Genomic DNA, 23,197 nt, shown 5'->3' with positions numbered 1-23,197 from the left:
TTTATGCCCAGGGAAACATAACTTCAGATTTTTCAACGCTTTGAAAGCCCAAATGGTATTTTCCCTATTCACCAGGACTTCATGCATAATATGAAGCCGCAAGTCTCCCCTAAACTGCGAACAAGTCCACAAATACTATAAGTCTTGCCGGTCGACCAAATCTGACAACTCACGACTCATGAGCCAGCAAATTTGAAAAGGCCAAACCAAGGCCCAAAATGGATGAATTTGTTTTTTTTTTATTTTGGATATATCCATTTTTGGTAACCACGGAAATATCGGATATATCGGTTGTCAAATTTTGTAAATATTTTAAAATGGTCAAAAAAGTCAACCGATATATATCGAAATCTATCGATTATATCTTATAAAGCAGCCTATATATCGTCAAAATATGCAATTTATTTGCATATATCTATATCTCCAAAAACCATAAAAACGCAATTTATTTGCATCTTTCTCAAACCATAAGCATCTGAGCATGACTGAGCTTCCACCTATTCTTCACCTTTCTAGTCATGTTTAACACCAACATGAATCTCAAAATTAAGGCAATAAAACTTAACCCAGACCCATGGCCAAAGAAAGTAACTGCTCATACCAGTGTATGCGGCGTGGGGGAGGGGGCCAACTTTTGGCAGCTACCCTTCCCTAAGTCTGTATGTTGTACTGTCTCATGAAAATGAGATCGCAACAACAGTACCAAACTACAAAATTAAGCTAACATTCTTACTAACACAAATTAAAACTTCAGAATTTACACGGGTAAAGAGAACCAATTTTTTTTTCAATCAGAGCAGAATGAAAATTATGCACACTAAGAAATGAAACCTTGAACCCACCAACTGCACCAGCCGAGACACAGTGTGGTAGGTGTGAAAGGAATACTAATTACACCATAACTCTCTATGAACCCTTGAATGATATCCCTATGAAAATAGCAGGCTGGGGCTGAGGCGCTCCGTCAAATATTGTTGGGCACGGGCCAAATGAAACAGCTCCATCTAAGGAAATATTGCGCCTGAACCAGTAAGAACACTAACCATCAATCACCTGCGGCGGCCTACATTTGAGTGCTGGTGTGGCGTGTTGCCTTTGCTATCTTTCATTATCCTATCAGCATACATTGGCAGGCGAACAATTTCACCAATTTCATTTAACAGGACTTCTTCCGTAATGTTATCCTTTATGCTCCGCATTACCTGTTTAACAATTTACTATCTTTGTTAGTATCATCCCCTTCAGCAACTAGTTCTTGCAGGACAACATAACAAACATGTTTAATCTGAAAAGTTAGACCTTCTTGTAGGTATTAAAATCATTAGGGGTTGCCTTGTCTACCCTGATACGCATACACACCCAGACCTCGTCATCAGAATCCCATGAACATTCTATTATCTTCCCCGAATACGCTGAGGGTTCAGATCCATCTGCAGTTTTATAAATCAGACTGTAAGTTAAAAGACCTAGAGATACGCTCAGTATATTTATAATAAAAAAGTTGGAATACAGCATGGATAATTCATATTAACTACCAGATAGAAGCTGGACTGCTGAAACACAAAAAAGGAAGTTATGGAAAGTCTGTGCAAGACATGAAATTGACACTCAGTGAAGATACTAGTGTCTCTGCGGTGCACTTCATATATTATTAAAGTTAACGCAGGCACGTGCACTACACATGAGAACCTGTGCAAGCATATGTATCTGCTCGTGTGCACACATGTGCAATACTCGACGTGAACCGCACTGTAGTACTTGTGCATCTCTGTCTGCTTTGTATTTAGTACATCTAATTGAGTTTATCTTAAAAACCCTAAGTTACAGCATAGAATGATAGGCACTTGAGGAGTTTTCTAGGTTCTCATTAATTCGTTGGGAGAGTTCCTAGACACTTACATGAACCAATATAAAGGCCTAGAGACTTCTAAACTTTTAGCACATTGACACTTCTAGCACATGAAATCCTAAATTAAGTTTAGTTTTAAACAATTCATACTGTTCTCTCTGACAGGGACATAATGTATGTGGCTGCCCTCATGAAAACACTGGACTCTATTCCTTTAGTGAGACCGGACAAAGATAAACAACTCTGGCTTTGTGACCAGAGAGAGAGATTCTCTACTAAATACTTTTACTTTTGGCTTCGGTACGTCATTCCCCTCTGCGTCCAAGACCTATTCCAAATTTTCCTGCTTTAAATCATTTGGGGTTCCAAAGTCCCTTCCAAAACTGCTTTTTTCATTTGGTGTGTTTCTTTAAATAGCATTCTTACTTTAAATAACCTTAGGAAGAGATGCGGCAAGTAGGTTTTTATTAACTTTTGTCCCTTGTGTTTGAATGATGATGAGCCCGTGAACCATGTCCTCTTGTGTTGTCCTTTCTCTTGCAGTATATGGAGTACCTTTATTTGTTTGGCGGGTGTTCAATGGGCATGTCCGGGTTCGGTGGGAGATACTTGCCTCACGGAACTTGAGAGTGCACTCACAGAAGGGTGGACGCATGTGGAGTATGATACCCTTCACGGTTATGTGGGGAGTGGATTGGGAAGGAATAGAAAACACCTCGACGGTGAGGTGAAGACTATGGAGGACGTCATAGGGTCCATCCAAGGCCTCTTATTTTTCTGGTCTAAGGTGCACAAGGAGACTCAAGATATACCTTTCGAGCATTTTATGTGTCGATGGGATCATGGAAGTATTTTATGTTTTAAGTGGATGTTCTCATTTGTAGATGTCATGTTTATTTTCTTTGTTTGGCTTTATTCTCTTTCGAGCTTTAGTTCTTTGTACTAGTAAGACAACTCAACCTACTTTCTTTTATTTGGTTTTATATTAATAATAAACTTTATTTACCGACCCGAAAAAAACAGGGTCAAGGTCTAGTCAACCCAGTTGGACTGCCTCTTCAATTTTGATTCAAACTAGACCCTTCACTTGACTATGAAAACCTGATTTCGGAACATAAATTATCTATTTTGAACCGGAGCCAAAGTTTGAGCCTCAAGTCGTTATGACCTTAGTAGAAAGACAAAAGGAAAGTGCAACACAAAGAAAAATATTGTACCTCTAAATTCAACATCATTTCCTTCCATCAACTTCTTCTTTCCTCGCTCATAAAGATAAAGAAGCTGACGATTCTCATCTACCACCTGTCGGACATTATTGAGGGAAGCATGAGCACTTTTTATTTCCATTAGATGTATGAATAATTGAATACCGACAAGCATTATGAAATGTGTATATATTTTGGTAACCACAGCAAGCAGTGAATATAGAAGAGCTCACACAACAACCTCAAAGAGAAAATCAACCGAGTTCATTTCCGGATATTTCCACTTTAAGAGGCCTTCATGTGTACGGGGAGTATAAGGATCATCCCAACCCTGAAAGAATAAAAACCACCAAAATTTATTGTAGGACAAAACAATTGAAAATGTGATACTTTTTCACTGACATGTTCTGTACAAAACAATCAAATGCACAATAACAAGCTATAGTAAAAAAAGCATTACAAAATAGCAATTTATTGAAAATGTGGAAGTAATAATAAAGAGTTACCAGAAAAAATAAAGTCCTCTACCTGAAATATAAGACCATCTGCTGCATGTGAAAGCTTGGGAATGAATTCTGTTAGCAGCTTTGTAACAGTAGATAACAACCAAAAATCTTTCCTCCTCACCTGTTTGAGTAAAAATCATTAGCAAAGTAAAATGTAGAACAGGGGGAAAAAAGGTTTCCTTTCCTATTCAAAATCCAAGGTTCTATACATACTCTGAATGGTTCCATGTCATATCTATAATGAGGATTTCTACTCTGCTGAATTGTATGGCGCTCGAAATTCCGTGGTTCAATCACTTCTTTCTCAAGCAACTTCCATCTCTCACAAAAAGGCCTCTGCATCCATCAATTAATCCTCAAAAGTAGTAGATGCAAAGTTAACCGAGTATCAAAGACACGGAATGGCTACGCGTCCGACAGCGGTACAAACGTCGGCCACAAAGATCCGACACCCAAAAAGCAAAATTTAAGTATTTTTTTTTTTTTTTTATCAGTAAAATAGAGCTATTCAGTGAAATGGAAGAAAAGAATAGGAGTAGTTATACATAGGGGAGGGATCCATATTCAACACTTTTTATATGACAGTTCATACAGCACCCTTTTATAAGTTGAACTAAGGGCTAATACTTTGTGGTTATGATCTTACCACAATAAAGATCATATCTACAAAATATCATATTATTTAAAAATCTCTACCCCTTTCAAAACTTTATTTGAAATGTGAGTTTATTTTAACGGCCAAGAATCATAATTTTGCTAACCATGGCATCTTTAGAAATTTCCTAATGAGGTCATTTTTGCAGGGATGTTATCCATGTTGGGAAGATGACATTCATAAAAAATCAAGTCGTAAATAAATTTGTAGACTAAAATGGAGGCCAATTTGTATAAACTGTTGTATAGAAAGTGTTTTATATTGCTCCCATCCCATATGGCTCAAAAAGAACCATACAATCTTTAAGGACAATTTTCCTCCATTGAGTGAGTAATACTACACTGACACAGAAAAATGACAATCAACCGACACAGTGACATGGAGGATGATACATGTCATGTATCATGTGTCAGAAGGATGATACATGTCATATATCATGAGCAAATATGATGATATATGACACGTATCATCCTCCACGTCACTGTGTCAGTTGACTGTGTTATTTTTCTGTGTCAGTGTAGAATTAGTGGAGTCACACATAATGTAAAGTTGTTTATTCAGATGTAATCTACTAATGACACTAGGGTGAGGAGACTTAGACTAGGAGATTTTATCATTCTTATGCTCTGGTTAGATAGAGTTATTTTAGCTAGCCTCTGTTTTCAGCTATGATTACATACTCCCTTAGTGCCTAGTTTAGAATGGACTCTCACTTTCTTAAAACATAATAATAATATAAATAATAATACCAATAATAATAATAATAAAATAAAAATAATAAATGATATCAAAAGAAGAAATGCAAGTCTCTCAACAAGACCACCACAAACTTAAGAATTAAAGATTTAGATCCTGTTTAAACCTCTAAAATTTCCAGAGATGGGACTACACAGGCAATGGATACATTTTACCTCAAGGAAAGCTATGATATGCCTGGCAAGACTAAAAGAATAAGCGGAAAAAAAAATGCAGCAGCAAAACTATAATTGTTGAGGTAAAAGGACTTTGATCCAGACGGAAAAACCATGTAAGAATTACCACATCACTAACCTCAATAATTGATGCTTGATTAATTGCCATCATATCATAGATCAAATAGCGCCTTTCTTGCTTTTGCGTGTCTGGGAGAGTGTCAATCACCATCTCGCCATCAAGTAAAGTTAGGTTGTGAGTATCTTTTGCCAGACCCTAACAAGAGAAAGCAGAAAAAGAAAGAGTGGGATCAAAGTCAGTTTCTAAAGGGATTCGGAGATATATGAACACAAAAGTTTTGTGATGAGAAGAAATGCACGCATATACTTCATGAGTATGTTTCAAAGGAAATCGCATCTGAACCCTCCGGAAACAAAAATTTCTATCAATCAAAAAACACCCGTCACACGTTATAAGCATCATGTATCTTGTTCCATCAGCTTTCCATGTGGCGTAGTAATAACGTTGTCTCAGCAATTGTAAATTTTCACTGCAAAAAAAGCACAAGAGAATAAAGTTCTAACCATAAAAAAAAATAGAAAACAAAAGTATTAGAGAGAGAGAGAGAGAGAGAGAGAAGAGAGAGAGAGAGAAAGAGTTCATGTAACAAGAACTTTTAGCAAATCTTTAAGCAAAAATTAGGGAGGACAAACAGACGTTGTCTGCGACAGAAAAGAAAAGATATGCGTCTTTATCAAAAACAAACAAATACATAAATATTAGTTTGAAACAAGTAACAATTCCCTTATATTACAATACCGCAAATGAATACCAATCTTAAACTTTGGAACATCCAACTCATAACCAATTGGTGATGAGTGGGATGCAGGAACTGTAATGCTATACAACAATACTGCAAGGCTTTAAACATGACCATTGTGCTATGGAGTAAACGGGACAATTTGGCCAAACGCGATAGCCTGCTCCATGTGCTAATCCTTGCATTAAGGAGGGTGACCAATGAAGTCTTTATGTGAAGGAAAATGCTCGGTCATAAAGTCGGTTGTAATAGGGAATGATGGTATCTCGAGTAGGTCAAGTCGCTCCTTGCTACAAGATAAGTATCTTGTAAATCTTCTACTTTGATATATTAACGAATTAAATGTTACCAATTAAAAAAAAAAATACAGTAGATCAAGGACGGGTTTCACACTATTACATCTATTTTGAACTTCAAATTTTGGAAGTTAGAACTTATCATCAAGAACAAATCCTTAAAAAAAGTTTGAAGAGTGATCTATAATTAACGGAAATCAGAATTTATCATTTTACGCAAAGTTTGTTTGATTTTGAATACAAAGACTATGAAAACTTCTAAGACTTGGAACGTTTTACTTCAAGCTCGCCCGAGATACGTTGGAAGTGTTCAGATGCACAGCATAAAATTTGAAGAGAATTACACTTTTCAATGGACCAAATTGCAAATTTTATTATTTCACTGACCCAATATCTAGCATGCACACATCTGATGATAGCTAGCTAGCTTTCAACCGAAAATTAGCAACAAGATGTCAGAGTATATATGACGATTTATAAAATAATATCCACCCAACCAACGTGCTTTCCCCCTAGATCCCCTCACCCGTCCCCTATCCTTATGTAAATCTCCATCACTCATCATCAGATCCACCCACCCGTTCGCCAGAATACTCGAAGTCGGTCATCCCATATTCTTTGTTGTCTACGGAATCTTCGTAGTCGTCATAATCCTCGAGCAATATGCTTCCTCTCTTTTTTCCCGGGAAGGTTGATACAGGAAAGGATAGAGATTTCTGGTTTATTGTAATTAAAAAAAAATGATTGCGGTATTTCAACAAAAGCTCGTCTTCAACTATAAAAGTCACAACATCAAAATGTTTGGTACCATTGGTGCTTGAGAAGTTGAGAAGCATCAAAAGAAAAATAAGGCGTTCATTAAATGTAGAGTAGTTCTGAGCAAGCTTTCCCCATTTCTCCCATTTAAGACAACTTCAAACCCCACAGTGAATCAAGGAATGACTTGTACATGCTTGGCTACAGGTCTACATGTCTATTTGCAACTTGAAATCTTATATTGCCATATATCTTATGGTCTTACCAATGCTACTGTGTGGTTAATTCTTAGAAGTAGCATAATGTCTAAAACTGAGACTGTAAACTACAGTGGGATACTCAGATGTGTGTATAGAGGCAACCAGTGTTGTAGAAACCGAAAAAAACCGTGAATTCACTAAACTTTCGAACCGCATAGAAATCGAAGTTGACTCCCCATTTGTCTCAAAAAACTCTTAAATCTTACGGTTTGAAATCTAAATAAAAGATGAGGAAGAAGTAAAAATGAGAAAGAAGTGAGTAATCAGTACCTATTTACAACACCACACTTTCAAAAAATATAAGCACATGAGGCACTTGAGAGAAAGTAGAAGTGGAGAAGAGAGAGGCATAGAGATTGAGTGGTCGGAGTGCTTGAACTGGAGAGAGAGAGAGAGGCGAGAGCAGATCGAACCAGAGAGAGAGGCAGAACTGTTGGAGAAGAAGACTCCCGATTGTTTTATTTTCTAAGCCCTAGTGGGCTTTTTTAATTGGTATTTGGGCTTGTAACTTAAATGTTTAATTGGGCTTTTATATTTCTTTTTATTTTGGACACACCTTTTATAAACAATTTGAGCCAAAAAACTTGGAATATTGTTTTAAACTATGCAACAATTACAAACCGGGCCTTCTTTATTGGGCCTACTTTAAAGGTTTATAAGTAACATGGTTTTAAAACTTCATTCATGTATAGGTTTCTAATCATACATATATTTTTTGAGGTCTAAAATACTTGGAGAAAAAAAATCTTAAAACATACTGAAGTTCTGATTCTAAACATTGGAAGCAACGCCATGGCATCCCACAAGATCAAGGAATCACCTCACGAAACCTCCTTTTTTTTTAACACAATAGGTAGCCACCCCAAAGAGGAGGGCTTCCTCAATGGAAGAGACAAAAATCTATCATAAATTAGGTCGAAACTAGATTTATAAAATATAACACTAATTAATTAAAAGTATAAAAAATAAAAAATAAAAATAGGGAGGTTCTCCTTTCCTTGTAGAAGCTGACTTGTGGGAAACTAAATTAGTAAACTATTAAATTGCCGATTTCTGCATAAGCTCGAACTTCTGGAGGGCAAATGTAATTAATGTAGGGAATAGGCTCAATGACAAACATAGGTAGGACACACCTAGAAATTGGTTAAACTCTACAATTCCCCTATTTTTTTTTTTGGCAAGCCTGTTTTAAATGAGATCAGTAACTCTTTGATGCTGGCGGGGTTCGAACCCTAGACCTCTGGAATCATCACCCAAAGATTTTACCGACTTTGCTAGTCGGCACCTGCAAAAATATGCTTGTGCAATTCCCCTCAGCTACACTTGGCACTTATTTACTTTTTTGTGCAACTACACTTGGCAAGACCTAAACTTGGGACCTCTTATAAAATGAGCAGTGACACATTGTCAAATTGTCAATTTCTCCATAAGCCTTGGAGATGGCAAATTTTATGAATATAGAGAGGGGATCGGTGACAAGCATAGATGGGACACACCTAGAAATTGGGTGGAATAATCTCACTGTACACCTTCTAAACACTAATATAACAAGCTTTACAGTCATATCCAATAATTCAATAAAACTTTCGGGATACGTGCAAAACACATTCAAACACACATCAAACCTACCTCGAGGAAATAAAATATTTAATTTGTTCCATCTATAGGCTAATCTGAAACAAATAGATTGCAAACTAATTAGTGATGGTTGTGAAGAAATCAAACCTGTTTAGAGAAACTGGATGAGATCCAGGAAATTGGAATGCTCCCTTCGCCTGAAGACCAAACAATTGAAATAATTATAAGAACTTTTGAGAACATTTTACATACAATGCAAAAACATTCTTCCCTTAACAAATAGCAGACTATCAGTACAGGCAAGCATATGCCATGTATTTTATACATACAAGACAGCACAAAGTTTTTTAAAAACAATCATTAGGGCATTAGAAGGAAAAGGAGACATAGTAAAGGAATGTGTTTATATGCTAAACCATAAATGTAACATAAAATTGGCCAAGTTTTATAGCAAATTCGTAGACAAAAAAATATATACGTACCCAACCCATTAGAGAAACATTCATTAGTCATTACAACCTTAGTTCATTGTGAAGCATAAGCCCATGTGGTCTACCACATCCTGTATAGTACATTCACTCAAAGTCTCTTTGTCATAACAGTCAAAGCAATCAGCTTATAAGATGTGTAAACACATTTACATTGTAAACACCAAGGCAAAAGCCTACAATCCCAAGTACATAATTTTATAAGTAGTGGTGATCAGAATTTTGTAATATACTAATATATGATACTCATATATTGTTGACCAAAGACTAGGTGTGTCCCATCTATGGCAACATATTCTATTATGTAGGTGTCCCCCCCCCCCCCCGAGCCTCCTCTCATATTCATAATAGAATATGCCCTTCTACATAAGTTTGAGCTTATGGAAAATTTTGCAATTTAACAGATACCTATCACATGCTTCACATATATACTTTTAATAAATGGAAATGATGTGTTGCGGACCTGTATGGAGTCCTGCCTAAAACATGTCGGGGATGATGCATCACATTACACCGCAAATTATACTTTACAATACATATAAGAGTAAGCAATTGTTCCTAAAATTTTCTAAACCTTCATCAGACGACCTGCTTCTATTATATCAACATTCAACCCTATAAAGAGTTTCCTTTTAAATGGATGTATAACAAATGCCTTCTGGCACTTAACCTTCCAATAGAATAGCCAAAATGTCGCATTTGTTCTTTTCGGTTTAACTAAGATCAGTTTATTCTTTTTTTTTGGATCAGTAAATTAGATATTTTATTGATATAATAATATAGAAACATAGAAACAGTGGGATGAGGGATCCTTACAATGGAAATATCTAAAAGAAAAAACAACAAACAATTTACATAAGAAACAAAACACAATGGTCTCAAGTCAAAATATCTTCCCATCTACACACGAAGTGCTCAAAAGGAATATTATTAGTTTCCTCATGAACTTTGTCCCAAATGAATAAGAGGCCTTTAATCAACATGATCACTTCCTCCAAAGAAGCCACAACCCCCTCAATAGACCCCACAAGACCGCAAAATGTGTCATACTCCATATACATCTTCCCCTTTGAGATTGCAAATCCGAAGACCAAGAGGCTAACACACATTTAATCTTACATTATTCACTAAAAGTAAAACAGAAATATGAATACATGTTTTGGCTCCGATATTTCAATGTAATGGTGGGATTGGTGGCAAGACCAGATCTTCTAATACAATTCAAAGTGTTACCACAAAGGGATAAGAAGTTATCTCAACCCTGTAAGATGGTTAATGAAATGTTCCAAAATGAAATACATAATAACGAGCCAGATGATAGAAGATGTCTCATGATGCCTACCTTTGTACCCAACTTGAGTGTATGATAGCAGAATTGTCGCATTGCCTCTTGCTGATCATAAGGTATTGCATCACCTAGAACGTCATCGTTCGTCATTACCTCATTTGGTGCATGATCTTCCTGTTACGAAAAACAAGTTTAGAGAATTACAAAAGCATCTGAGTCCAGTACATAATCTTATACAGATTAATTGCATATTATTGAAGATACATCATCAATGCCTAAACAGCTGGAACTGGTGGAACGAACAGGTCCTCCAATTCAAACGAAACTAATGCCTTTTATTACTTCATATATCTAATTATTATTTCCATCGCTTAACTATGTACGGATTTGTCAAGAATACATGTAACATTCACTCGTAAAGCTAATCCAAAAATTCAAAATCATACTTGTAACGGAGCAGCAATACCACCGTCGTCATCCTCATCTGGGAGGGCTTCTCCATTGAGATCAAATTCAGATGATCTTTTCCAATCAGGGGTAGAAGGACATATGACTGTCTCAGGCTTCTTTTCATGATAAAATGTGTACAATGCCTCGATATAATCGTGTTTATATATTCCAGGAGGACGTGCATTAGCAAATATCTGTACAGCCTGTTGAATAGACATCAGAACATAAGATTAGTGAAGTATTACAGACACCAACACAGATTCAAACAATATATATTAAAGGGATCACTAACCTCACTGACAGACATTGACTGTGAACGCATAAGAAAGTGAATGATCATATAACCAGTGCGATTATGACCGTGAGTACAATGCACTAGAACATACTTCTTTCTAGGACGCGAGAAAAACTGTAACACCTGAAAAACATTTTAAGGGTAAAATATTACAAAAAACCTCATGTGCATTCAAAGAAAAATCTCAAACATAGAATAACTTCTCTTTGGCATGTTGGTGTCCTCTTTCAATTGAAAAATATAAAAAACAGTAGATCCAATCAGAAATAGAGTACTGGGATTATAAATCTTAAGTTACAAGGTCACACAGGAAGAAAAACACAGTAGAGAGTCCAGATCCACATACATAATTAGTGACTCAAATCTGTCATTGTCCATCAAGGATTCTTATCTAAACAAGACTCGTACCAAAAATTTTACCAAACGAAAATAAGTTAATTATTCTTACCATCAAGGATTCTTATCTAAACAAGACTCGTACCAAATTTTTTACCAAAGGAAAATAAGTTAATTATTCTTAATGATCAACTCGTCCAAGGACAAGGCTCTACCCTCAAAAGTTTACCCTGTTATTATTCAATCAAAGGCCCAACGTAATAACAAAAAGCACGACGCTCTTAAACAAGGTGGTTTACTGCTTCTCACATGCTTGTTTTTTCTGATGATGTTGTGGAAACGTTTGTTGTCTATTCTACCGATAAAAAGAAAGATACATACACCAAAATGAAAATTTTCATGTTTCTATTGCAGAGAAGTCCTCGAGATATTAGTACAGAAATAATAGAACTTTGATTCTTACATTTGTGACTCAGTACTTGACCTTAATATCTTAATGCCAAATTATGTACATGTTCTTGATAATTTTCAATTGATAATGACAGTGAAAGTACATAGAGTTTGCTTCATGGGATGAAACAAATGCCTCCTGGTCAAAGAATGTGGATCGAAAGGTGGAAAATATTAATTTTAAGGCATGGATGTATAAATCTGTTGATGCATTTTGGCCAAGAGAAATTTACCTCATAGACAAAGTTATTAACAGATTCATTATCAGGCACTGAATCCCTTCCTCTGCATGCAATCTAGTACACACAAAGTCGATCGCATCAAGTCTCACACACAATATGAAGAACATCAAAGAAAGATAAACTAGGAAGAACAAATAACATAACATATGCTACTCACCTTAACATGTTTGATACCTTGTTTCTTCCAGTCTGCCGGTGAATAATATCTCGTCGTATTTGTCAGATCAATCACTAAACCTAACTGGGAAAATATAACATAGACGATAGTGTTAATTCATATGCTATTTTTTCAAGTTGGGAGGTTAACCAGTCATTAAATAAACATTCCAGAAGATATACCAATAAAGTCAGAACTCACAACAATAAAAAAGCATAGAATCCTTCCAGTAAATAAATAAAACAGTTGTGGACATGGAAGCAAAAGGGCATGCTCAAAGAGAGACACAGATCTGAAGTGATCATACAGAATTTATAAGTCCATCATTCAACTTAAAAATAAATATTAGCAACACTCTAGATCCTCTGCACTATAATCTACATATGCATATTCCATGAACCTAAATCCTACCTCTAAAATTTATTCTCAGTGCAAAATCTACTATGGTTAGTAACAAATGTCACGTAAATAAAATCATTAAAAAAGATATTCGGAGAAAAACCACTCCTAAGATCTAATGTCATCCTAATATATCATCATAATCACAAATGAAGTACCACAAGTATATCCAATGTTGTCACAATTTTCTCAAACCAAAACATTTGTCATCATCTTCACTATTGATGGAACCATACTTGACCATGATGACATAGCCCCAATGCCCCCATAAATTATCAATTTCTTCATTTACTAAAAATTTCAATTGCAACGCTTTACTCATAAGGTTGTCGCTTTTGCGACCCCAAAGTGGGTTTTTTAGGTAAAAGAAGAAGCAAACTCGTTATAATGTCGGATAGAGCCAACATAAAATCTGGGACTAAAACACATGACATCTGTATTTACAAAGTACAAGCATTGTCAATACAACATTAACCTAAATCAGGTCCAGCCATTCATTTAATTCAATCAATTCAGTTTAGTTATACCAAATCCTACCTTAGATAATTAGAAAACAAGATATCAATAAAAAAAACAAAATCAAAATCAAAAAATCAAAAAATCAAAAAAACAAAAACAAAAAACAAAAAAACAAAAAAACAAAAAAAATTGTGATAAAGTGACAACTTAAGCGTTTATGCCCCAATACAATATCACATTGATTAAAACATTAGAATTAGGCTATTAGTGACCTCATATGCAAGATAAGAAAATTACATTTGATTAAACATGTTGAATGTAGAAGCAGGATATTTCAGCTAATGGTTGATGATGGCATGTATGTGCTACCATTTATGTATTGAGCTATCAATAACTGAAATGAAATATCCAAATACATAATATTTTGTCTCAGAGGTTAGAAGAAATAACTTACTTCCCTCCCCAGCACCTTTTGTTGATGAACCACTTGTCTCAAAGAGTACCTTTTACCAGGTACAACATAGTCGTTATAATGTTCACCAAGAGGAACCTTCGAAGGGATAATGTAACCAATGCTCTGCCCAAATGCAGGGCAGTCCAACCAGCCTGTAAAACAAACAACGAATGTGACAGATATGGCACAACATGAGTGCAATAAGTTCAATAGCAACGATAATTGATTGCACACTGTAAAGAAAAATAAATAATTTGAAACTATTAACTCTAAACAACAAATTCACCAAAAGTCCAGAACTCTAGAAAAAATAAAACATTAATAAGGAACCCAATAAGACCAAAATTTCACAGCAGTATAGACAGCCAGAGGATAAAACCCATAAACTTTTATCTTAGTATAGGAAAATCATCCATTTGAGCTAGAAGTAGTTCATATCCACAACGTGTATTAAGTTTTTTCACTTTAGGAGCCATCCAAACCTGAAACAAACCAAAACACAATATAAATTGGAAAAAGAAGAGGTATAGCTGTTTGCCTTATATGACTCAAAGAAATGAAGAAATAAAGCTAGATTATATTCCTTCTGTGAGACCGGACAAAGACAAAGATAGAAGACTTTGGTCAATCAACAAAAAAGGGATGGTTTCTACTATGTCTTTTTACTTTAAGCTTCACTTGCTTAAACTGCATAGGACATAAGAACACACGTACTCCTGTTATACACTTAATTGTAGAGGTCATGCTATCAACATCTTACCTGTTGTCCCCACTCCAAATATAGTATTTTTATCCATTTCACTCTTAAACTCAAAATCTCTCTGAAACAGTAAAACTTACCCCCAAGGAAGCTTAGTTTCTTAATGTCGTAAACACCAAAGTATTGTCAACAAACTGAAGATGAAATATAAGGATGTTGTTGACCCCACTCTAAAACCATCTAGCACCCCTAAAGATTGGCTCTCTAAGTCATCATTCCGATAATCGAGTAACACTGCATACTTATTTGACCAACTTCTTCCCAATCCCCTTTCGGTTGTTTAATCACCACCGGAAATTCCTTCTGCCCTTACCAAACTCCAACTTTGCAATATCCGATGTAAATAGATAAAGTGTGTTCCCAATATTGGGAATTTTTATTATTTTATGATATCACTTGGTTGTTCCAACCAAAAATATTTGGCACTTATATCTAATTTTCCCTTCACTTAAATCACACTTTCAAGTTTCAATATATTAAATACTTTCTTAACAACACTATTTTGTATTTATTCATCCTATAGCAACTCGCTCATTTACAGAAAATTCGGTCAAGTGAGGTTCAATCTAGATGAGAGCATCCCCAAAGTCCCGACGGAATGAAAGTTTTGTTTTTCGTAAAGACGCTATAACAAGTAAACTTCATGTCACACAGTCACACTCACTTAGCCCTCAATGTTCATCAGATTATGCATTCTACTATAAAACTATTCTGCTGAAAGCTCATTGTGCATTCTCATTATGTGCATCTAAGCAAGAGGCGTCTATTGGTAATCTGCCAACAAATAAATTGCATTTACAAGCCATCCGCAGCCTACAAAAATCCTGGATACAATGGGAAGTGACAACATGAAAGCAATGTAACATACATTTGGACTTTGTCTAATCCAATAACAGAAGTATGGATTGTTTCAAAAATCAATACCAATATCATTGTGAAACAAACGTAGAACCTACCTGGTGGGAGCTTGTTCTTGTCATAAAATCTAGTATTTTGAATTTGCACCATGGGGACTTTCTTTGAGGGCTGGACAGTCCTTTTTGGTCCATCCTCTGGTTGTTCTCTCTTCAGCCGTTGACGCCTTTCTTCACGCTCCTGGTAAATAGGAAAGGGATATCAATAGTCAAACACCAAACCCAAAATTAAAAATTGAGTAATTAACAAACGCCATCTAAACACATTAGGAAATCTCATTCCACAATATACCCATTTTTTATTTTCTGCTTCCGTACGTTTCTTGCATTTCCACAGTTGCTGTAATTTCCTTCCACAAACGTTTGTTGGTTATTATTACAGGTTTAGGCCTTAGGATATAAATTATGTGACGCTTTATTTCTATGTAACATGGACACAAGAATGTTTTGTGTCGGATACATATCCACGTGTCCGTGTCAGACACATATTGTATGTGATATCCCTCAATTTTTTAAAATTCACCGTGTCAGACTCTTTGTAGCCATGTCGGATACGGACACCCCTATCCATGTCAATGTAACTTAGCTTTATTTTTAATGGGGCTGGGATTTTGATACTTGGAGATTAGTTTCAGGCAAATGTCTAAGGTTTTGATGTAATTGTAATTGTTATATCAATGAATATGAAAAAATAAAATAAAAAATAAATTCCACGTTTGTCCTAATAATTTGTAAAACTCGTTATAATATCATTATCAATAAAACTTCCACTTGAAAAAAAAAAAGATGTTAAACTGAGAAGATATAGCAAAGCGGCTAAAAGTTTAATAATTGAGAAATAAAATAGTAATAGAAGTGAAATTAATGAGATTCAAATGTAGTTCAAAAATCAGGACGACTGTTGAAAACAGAAGTGCAGAAATATTAGGACATATAAGCCAAAAGAGTAGTAATGGCGTCTACGAATATGTGGAGCTTCTGTGCATTTGTGGATTTTCTTAACTCCAAACTCTAGGAAAAGTTTCTTTCAATCTGGGGAGAACGATGCATGAACATTAAACAGAAAAAACTCTAGGACAGACACGCATTAACATACATTATAATAATGATAGGACACCATAAAGTTCTACACCCTTGGCAACTTAAAGCTTTCAATGCCAACCCAGATATATATTTCGAGATTTTATGTGTAGGTGGGAGGATATTAACATATATTATGTAAATTGTTTGTATGAGTTGAGGGATCGATGTAACTAGTCATAGTATGTTGCTAAAATGCTGAGTACTAGTTAATCTGTAAGATTGTAAAAAAACTTATTGGTGGAATGAAATATAACTTTAATTGGAGATCTTAAGGGTGTCTATGAAGAACATGGTCAAAACTTCAAACGTGTTCATTTTCAAATCTATTTAATAATCTTGGGAGCGGTATTTTTCAATTGTTCACTATTCGTTTTCATAGAAAATCCTCTTGGTCCTATTCACGAAGACACCCAAAAGGACAACAAGATGAAGAAAGAACATTTGTCACTCTTTGAAGAGGTGTAAGAAAATATGTTCAAAAAGTTTATGTACTATAACAACACAATAAAGGGCAGAGAAAAAAAGAAAAAACCTGAAACACACCCGGGTTTTTGTGTCACAGCCTCGCAGTTTTTTTTACATTTCCATCAAAAGCAAAGCATTATTTTCCTGAACTTGTTCTCTTTTTTCCACTGAAAACAGTTTCCTTACCAACAGCCCAAAGCACCATAAAACAAAGAAAATACAATTGCCACTTTTTGGAAGAGACAATTGCTCAACAAACATACAATAAAGGTTTTGTAAAAAACCATAAGAATCCAACACAACCCAATTCAAGTAAATATGTCACAGACTATTTTAAAAGATCTCAATAAGCATCAAAAACTATATTAACAAAGAAGAAGGCTAATTACTCTGCGCAGCGTTTCAACAGCAGTCTCTATGTGTTCTTCCGCATGAGTTTCTTCCTCATCATGTCCTTCAAAGGTCTCTTCCTCGTCTTCGTCGGGCGCTGGCGAAGCATTTAAGTCCATGGAGATAATCATACAACATCACATAAGCTACCTCCACCTACATACAATCTCGGAACCTATACTGAGAACAAAACCAGCAAAAATATTAATGTCACCAAATGCTCAAGGTTTTTAAAGAAATACATCGTAAGTTGGAAGAAATAATATCTCATAGCACCACAAAATACACTGGCAAGGGGATGATACTTTTAAGATTGGAATCATATCAGTGAAGCTTTCTTGTATCAATAAAATATGTTGTATTGATATAACTAAGGAAGTTATTATCAACACCCAAAAACAAGCCGAAGATAAGTTTCCAGAAGAAAAAGATCCACCTTGCCTAGTAGTTAATACAACCAATTACATGAAGCTGCAAAGCAGAAAATGCAAGTATATATATATATATATATATATATATATATATATAGGGTAGGTTCCGTTTACAACACTTTTTATACAACGTTTTATACAATACCCCCCAAGATGTTATAAGGGCTAATTTTTTATAGATAAGATGTTCTCACCATGGATATGACCTCCACAAAAAAACAGGTCCTTTGAACATTTCTAAGTTTGCCAAAAAAGGTTACAAAATCAATATTTCTGGATTGTTGATAAAAATTCATAGGTTGAGAGCAATTTTTCTCATGGTTAGGAGTTTTCAAATGAGCTGAATTTTTGTGGAGATGATCTCCATGGTGTGAAGATCATATCTACAAGGAATCAAGACTTAATTCCTATTTTCAAGGGGTATTGTATAAAAAGTGTTGTAAACGGAACCTACCTATATATATATATATATATATATCGGCTATCTGAAGGACGTCCTTAAACGGACTTAAGCTAAATATTCAAAATATCGGTGAAATACACTCTCACGAAGGTGTAATTTAGGATTCAACTTCTAACACCTTCGTGACAGTGTATTTCACCGATATTTTGAATATTTAACTCAAGTCCGCTTATATATATATATATATATATATATATATATATCGGACGCCCTTCAAAGAAATATTCAAAATATCGGGATGAAATACACTATATATTTAGGATTCAACAAAAGGCGTAAACCCAATTTTGAAATTTCATCAAGTCCGCTTTAAAGAGCTGAAGTTTATATATTAACAAAAGGCAGAAACCCAAGAAATGTCATCGTATTAGTGAAGTTTTTTGCGCTTCAGTGTAAAAGGGTAAAGCATTAATTATTGTCTTCTACTTTAAATTACGTAACTTTCTATCTCTTATTGTGGGGCCCACTTACATATCTCATTTTTACCTCCTTTAATAGGTATATAAAAAAAAAAAAAAAATTGAGTTTAATATTTGATGTCTGATCACAAGTTATTTAGAAAAGTAGATATATATTTACATGTCAGTGATAAATTCTCATATAGTTATATCATTAATAAAGTTTATTCAAGTTGAGCGCACCTCGATATACCCAAAAATGATAAAGATGTTTAATGGAAAGAAGTTATTTCCTTTTGAGGGTTTCAAGAAAACCTTGTAATACATCCAACAGACTTGGAAACACACTTAGATGTGTTTGTGTGTGTAACAACCCTTAGATCTCATAGTTGTTTTCTAGGTTAAGTAACTAAATTTTCTAGGTTCTGCAAGGAAATCAACTTCGTTTATTAATATAAATATTTGTTTTCCTCAATTACAGGATTTACATCCCTTCCTAAGTTGGAGTAACTTATCTATCTCATTTTTGCTTGTTCTCCTCTGCTGTATTCTCTCTTCTTTCTGTCCTCTCTTCCCTACCATCTCTCTATTAGTTTATTTGTGTCCACAAATTTTAATTCCCTGAACCAAACATAGCCTAGACCTTTAGTCAGTTGCTGCTAATCAGCTCAATCAAATACGCCTAAAGCTAGAACCTATTCATTATTCTAATCGTTTAACAGTCCTCATAAAATAATAAATTCAATAAATGTGAAATTAATTCCAACACAAACAACAAAACAAAAAGACATTCCTAAACCCTAAACCACAAACATTTATTACAACAAATTAAATCCCATAAACAAAAACCCTCTTGATCAATAACAAACCCTAGATTGAATCAACATTTCAATCAAATTCAAACAATTGACCTTAAATCAACACACAAATAACTCAACCCCACACCTCATTTTCATCCAATTGGTCATAGAACAATCAATTGAAGTAAAATAATGTGTAAAAGAAGTACCTTTATTTTTTTTCTTCTTGAACAACTTTTGTTCTTTGGAGGTGAAGTGACAGGAGTGAGTTTTGAGGACTTGTTTGTTTTTGTCTTTTGGTAAAAAAGAGTTGGAAATAAAAGAAAGGAACTCGCGCGTGATTGAGAGGGTGCAGAGTTTGTTTGCATAAATCTAGGATTAAAATAAGGTTTGATCCAGTCTTTTCTATCCGCTGGCCCTGTATTATATTACACGATATTTTCTGATTTATGCCCATTTTTTGTATTGTGAAATTGGGCCCAAGTTAAATGGCTTGAAACTTGTTCTAGACTCTAACCGTGAGTGCTATCGCATATATTAATTAAGACGAACAAGGAATAATACAACACTCTAAGACTAGTATACTGCTAAGCAGTAGGGGTGAGCGGAGTGGGAGAGGAAGATAGAGGAGTGGAGATGGAGAAGGAGGAGTGGAGATTTTTGTCTTTAGAGAGGGAGAGGAAAAGAGAGAGTTTTTAGAGAAGAAAAAAAAAACCATTTTAAAATTATTTCTTCCATTCCATTCCATTCAAGAGATGAGGACAGACATGAACCAAACCAACCAAGTTTGTTAAATTTTGTCCAAAGGAAAAATAAAATGGGTGGTCCACTAACCCTTCTTCCCAAAATGTTCGCAAAAGCTATGGAAAAAGAATAATTGTATTGTTGAGTGGACAGATTACCTTTCCATAAAAATTTCGGGTTAGTTGCCGTTTCCATTTGTTTCCATATGAAAAGCCCATTTCCTTTCCACGTGTTATTACAACTCTTATTTTCCTTTCATGATGGATCGCAACTTAAACATATAAGATAAATAACTAGTTTTCAAACCCATTCTACGAATGTATACCGTTATATTAAATTATTCTAAAAAATATTAACAATTATGCAGAACTATGAGATATATATGAAAATTATATTAATCACTCATTCAAATTTTTGCACCACTCTCAATAAAAAAAAACCACTAAACCTTGATAAAACCTATTGACTTTTTTTAGTTATTAGGTTTAATAATTGAAGTTTGATTGAAGTTTTATTATAATGCTCAATGTCGCGAAGATGATATTGAAACTACTTGAATAGCAAGACACTCTCAATCATAATAAAAGAATTATGATAAACATTATTTAAAATGCAAAACTATACTTGTTGAGACATTATATTCCCCCTACAAATAATACAACTATATTTTGAGGCTAGTTCAATGCATTTGCATCAAGTTTCTGATTTTATGTTAATTATTCATTGAGGTTAGTTCAATGTAGTTATTGCATCTAGTTTCCATTTCCCATTAATTATTCTTTAAGATTAATTCAATACAATTGTATTAAATTTTCGATTTCCCATTAATTATTCTTTGAGGTTAATTCAGTGCAGTTGCATCAAGTTTATGATTTCTCGTTAGTTATTCATTAAGGTTAATTTAATGTGGTTGCATCTAGTTTTCGATGTTTCGTTAATTAGTTTTTTAGATTAGTTCATTGCATTTCCATTCAAGTTCTAATTTTTCATTAATTACTTTTTCAGATTAGTTCAATACATTTGCATCAAGTTTCTGATTTCCAGTTAATTATTTTTAGAGGTTAGTTCGATGTTCAATGCATTTTCATCTAGTTTCAAATTTCTGGATTATTTATGATTTGAAGTTAATTCGACCACTTATATCCGATTTCTGATTTCTAGTTAACTATTCTTTGAGGTTATTTCAATGCATTTGTATCAAGTTTCTGATTTCCCGTTAAATATTTCTCAAGATATTGCATCCAATTTATGATTTACCATTAGTTAATCTCTTATTTTAGTTTAATACAATTGCATCCAGTTTCTGATTTTCCGTTAATTTTTCTTTGAGGTTAGCTCAATGTAGTTGCATCCAATTTTCGATTTCTAGTTAATTATTCTTTGAGGTTAGTTCAATATCAAGTTTTCGATTTCCCGTTAACTATTTTTTTAGGTTAGTTCAATGTAGTTGCATCAAATTTATGATTTTCCGTTAATTATTCATTGAGATTAGTTCAATGCAGTTGCATCCATTTTTCGATGTTTCGTTAATTAGTCTTTGATATTAGTTCATTGCATTTGCATACAGTTTATGACTTTCCGTTAATAACTCTTTGAAGTTAGTTAAATATATATGCATATAGTTTTTTATTATTTATGCTTTGAGGTTAGTTCAATGCAATTACATCCGGTTTCTGATTTTTCGTTAACTATTCTTTGAGGTTATTTTAATACATTTGCATCTAGTTTCTGATTTCCCGCCAATTATTCTATGAGGTTAGTTTAACGCAGTTGCATTCGATTTTTTATTTTCTGTTAATTATTTTTTGAGATTAGTTCAATGCATTTGCATCTAGTTTTTCGATTTCCCATTAATTATTATTTGAAGTTTGTTTGATATATTTGCATACCATTTCCAATTTTCCATTAAATATTTTTCAAGGATTTGCATCCAATTTCTAATTTCTCGTTAGTTATTCTCTGACGTTAGTTTAATGCAGTTACATCCAGTTTCTGATTTTTAGTTAATTATTTTTGAGTCTGGTTTATTGTATTTACATAAAGTTTCTAATTTCCTACTAATTACTCTTTGAGCTCAGTTCAATGTATTTGAATCCAGCTTCTGATTTCCTTTTAATTATCCAATGCGATGTGTAATATCAACTTTAAACAAGACATAAAAATAAATTATGTTTGATTTACTACGTGGGATCATAAAAAATTATCCAGTCCCGATTTCCCGTTAATTATTCTTTAAATTATACATGACTCACTATATGGGATCTTCAAAGATTATCTACAAACGTTTGATGTTATATTAATTATTCTGAAAAATATTTACAACTATATATACAAAACTATTATATATGAATATTATATTGATCAGTCATCCAAATTTCTTATAACGTGAAAACCTCACTATCCATTCAAACAAAAAAACTCACCATTAATAAAACCCTTCAACTTCATTTTGTTGTTTAATAATAAAAATTTGATTGAAGTTTTGTGAGATTGCCTAATAAGGCGAAGTTCATATTGAAGCTACTTGAATAGTAAGGCGTTCCCAATCATACGAAAAGAGATAAGATAAACACTATTTTAAATGCAAAACTATACATATCGAGATACTCCCACAACATATAACACAACTATGTTTTGAGGTTAGTTTAATACTTCCTCCAATTGGTAATCAAATTAAGGTCAACATAGATGAGGCTTCTAGAGGGAACCCAGGTCCAGCTGGGTTGGATGGATCCTTTAGAAATGTTCATGGTGATTTTGTCTTACTCTTGAGCAAGGGTATCAGAATTGCAAACAACTATACAGCCGAGTGCATGACTATATTGGAGAGTGTGGAGCTTGCCCTTTCAAAATGATGGAACAATCTCTGGGTGAAATCAGATTCGGCAGCAGCT

The 23,197-nt window shown here is 34.3% G+C and overlaps 1 protein-coding gene across 2 annotated transcripts; it reads right to left on the bottom strand.

Moving 5' to 3' along the window:
- Positions 1–715: 715 nt before the first annotated feature.
- On the bottom strand, positions 716–19,956 carry LOC147509582 (uncharacterized). 2 transcript variants are annotated; one of them, XM_086601877.1, is made up of 18 exons: positions 19,769–19,956; positions 17,467–17,647; positions 15,572–15,710; positions 13,856–14,007; positions 12,544–12,627; positions 12,378–12,440; positions 11,356–11,481; positions 11,060–11,266; positions 10,668–10,787; positions 8,985–9,034; positions 5,515–5,677; positions 5,266–5,403; positions 3,774–3,896; positions 3,583–3,681; positions 3,296–3,385; positions 3,067–3,151; positions 1,300–1,430; positions 716–1,202 (listed from the first exon to the last, which is right to left on the bottom strand). In XM_086601877.1, exons 2-18 carry the CDS (start codon positions 17,596–17,598, stop codon positions 1,050–1,052), a joined length of 2,055 nt encoding a protein of 684 aa, XP_086458003.1. In that variant the 5' UTR covers positions 17,599–17,647; positions 19,769–19,956; the 3' UTR covers positions 716–1,049. The 2 variants fall into 2 exon arrangements, with proteins under 2 accessions (XP_086458003.1, XP_086458004.1); XM_086601878.1 differs by having other exon boundaries at positions 17,467–17,642.
- Positions 19,957–23,197: the final 3,241 nt, after the last annotated feature.

Source organism: Coptis chinensis, chromosome 3 (assembly GCF_015680905.1).
Source record: "Coptis chinensis isolate HL-2020 chromosome 3, ASM1568090v1, whole genome shotgun sequence".
NCBI classification, from domain to species: Eukaryota; Viridiplantae; Streptophyta; class Magnoliopsida; order Ranunculales; family Ranunculaceae; genus Coptis; species Coptis chinensis.
This window is presented reverse-complemented; position numbering and strand designations above follow the sequence as displayed.